This window comes from Chinchilla lanigera, unplaced genomic scaffold, assembly GCF_000276665.1.
Source record: "Chinchilla lanigera isolate Chin_1 unplaced genomic scaffold, ChiLan1.0 scaffold00059, whole genome shotgun sequence".
Classification (NCBI taxonomy): Eukaryota; Metazoa; Chordata; class Mammalia; order Rodentia; family Chinchillidae; genus Chinchilla; species Chinchilla lanigera.
In genome coordinates, this window is record NW_004955460.1 from 7,907,817 (window position 1) to 7,910,273 (window position 2,457).

Consider the following 2,457-nt stretch of genomic DNA (forward strand, 5'->3'; position numbering starts at 1 on the left):
AAGTGTGTATACATTTCTTTAGAAGACTCTGTGTGCCTGTGTGTCTGTGTGTATTTCCCTTGTATTCCATTTCTCAGCTAGGAGATTGGTTCAAATCAATTTGCTTACCCTGAGCAGAAATACGATTTCCCCCTTATATTTACTGTACCTGTGAACAGCACATGTTTGCTAGATGTTTTCACTTCTGTGATGTTGTGTGTTTGTTTCAGGTGGCCTCATTATTTCCCATGTTTGTTGTGGGGTACATTGAGCCAAACAAGTTTCAGAAGATCATTTATATAAACATGGTAACATTTCTAATGTTTATAAATCAAATATTAAGATAAGTTCCCAGAGCTTATAAAACATAATTAATTCTGTTATTGTAGTGTTGAATGCATATAATACTATGGTATCCAGAAAGAAAACTACAAACGTGCATTTCAGATACCATATTATACTTTCAACTAGATTGTAGATGTGTTAGACTCTCTATGGCTTTTTTCTGTTTTATTTATTTTTGTCTTTAATTTTGAAATGGTCTTTTCTAACTTAGCCCTGAGATTTCTAATACTTTGTGCAAATGTGACACTCTACAGTTAAAAGTTTATATTGGTGCATTTTATTTTTATCTTAGTTCTTAAGCATATCGTCCTTAAAACAAAAAAAAAGTAATAAAGCTTCCTCAGTGATGGAAATCAAGAAGTAAACAGTGAAAACAAGATTATGGAAATATAGTTATAACTGTCTTTATTATTTTGTTATTTAAACAGTAGAAATAATATAACTTTTATAACTTTTCTTTGTCCAAGTAGCGGATAGAGAAAAAGTGTAATTGTGCTATGTGAATTTATGGTCTTAAATTTTAATACTTAGAAACTAGCAGTGACTTGAAATTCTATGGGCCAAGGCTGTTAATTTTCTGTGTATGAGTAACATTTCTGTTAGAAATGACTGTATGCCTCCAAAGTATTCATTCTGCTATGCATGTAATAACTGTGAAATAAATGGTTTTATTATTTTTCAGGTTTCAGTTATCCTCTGTTGTATTTTGATGTTTGGAAATCCAATGTACTTATCTTCATATTATTCTTCATCTTTGTTAATGACATGGGTAAGTGAGTGCTTGTTAAGCTCGTGAGGATGTCCCCCGCCACTAAAAGCAGGTTTGTGTGTCTAGTACAAGTATAAGAGAATAAACATGGCCATTTGCTGATTATTCACATGAATATTTTTTCCCAGATGAAGATGTTTTTCTATCTTATCCTTGAAAAATAGTGCAGTGCACAGTTATCCTTTTTAAAGCAATACCCAAGTAAATATTTTTAAGGTGATCATAAGGTATTGAGATTTACTTTAAAAACTTAACCTCCAGAATTTATGGTAAAATTATTTCTTTTCTCTTAAGTCCCTTTAGTAGGCTATTTATTACAGTGACACTACCATTGCCCAAAATATTTTTGGAACTCCTTAAATTGCTTTCACAGACTTTGATACATTCTTTGGAATATTCTTCATGATGTCAAATCTTCATCTTTCAAGGTTGGATTTAACTTTTGGGATTGACCAAAATCTTATTAATAAATTGAATGATAGGACTGGGTGATCGAGACTTTGGTCAAACCATAATAGAACTGATTTTCATGTATCTATAACTGAGTTATCCTTAAAGACAGTTTAGAAAGTGGAGTTCCAAGCTATTCTGAACAACAGCAAAAATTATTAGAATAAGTGTACAGCCTCCTAATGTACCTTACTCTCATGGAGTGACATTCATTTGAGTATATATAACACTTGCCTTGTGTGGTGCACTGATTAAATATTTTAACATTTTTACTTCCTTTATACTTTTTGCCTCAAAGTAATGAATCTCTTCACTTTCTCTTCCCCTCTAAACATATGCTTGCTCTTCCCCACATTGGGTCAAAATTTTCAGCATTACAAGATGGTGGTACCCACACACCATTTACCTTTCCAGAGGAGTTACCCTCTAAAAAACATTCAGTATAACTCAGTGAGGGGTTAACTTGATTCAAGAGGCAAGCACCCAGAGCATCTGGCTCTCACTTTGAGGACATTCTCTTGTCACTGATCTGAAAAGTCAGCAGCTGAAAAAGAAAACGGTTGGCGGCAGTTGATATAGAAGGGTGTGGCTGGGTCACATTTAAAATGTACCATTCATATAAAATATAAATGTTATAGCTATTAATTTCATTTATTTGTTACATGAATTTCAGGTGATAATTCTAAAGAGATATAAAATTCATAGATTGGGAATATCTGAACTCAACTTCTGGGTAAGGTTCAATGTTTTTTAACACGGTTTTTTAAACACAACTTTTATTTCTAGAAAAAATATAATAATATGCCTCAACAATAATGATTTATGTTTTTTTTTAAATTTATTTATTTTATTTTAAGGATAAAAGGAGGGAAACATTAACAGACATACAACATTTTACAACATATCACAAGCAC

At 31.9% G+C, this 2,457-nt stretch overlaps 1 protein-coding gene across 3 annotated transcripts in view; it reads left to right on the forward strand.

Annotated features, from left to right (window-relative positions):
* LOC102007742 (probable C-mannosyltransferase DPY19L2) overlaps nucleotides 1-2,457 on the forward strand; it is an 89,075-nt gene that overhangs the window by 36,396 nt on the left and 50,222 nt on the right. For all 3 annotated transcript variants that reach the window (XM_013521291.1, XM_013521290.1, XM_013521292.1), the window contains exons 10-12: nucleotides 210-287; nucleotides 1,007-1,093; nucleotides 2,217-2,276. In XM_013521291.1, the coding sequence (XP_013376745.1) occupies nucleotides 210-287; nucleotides 1,007-1,093; nucleotides 2,217-2,276 (225 nt within the window). The remainder of the gene's footprint in view (nucleotides 1-209; nucleotides 288-1,006; nucleotides 1,094-2,216; nucleotides 2,277-2,457) is intronic.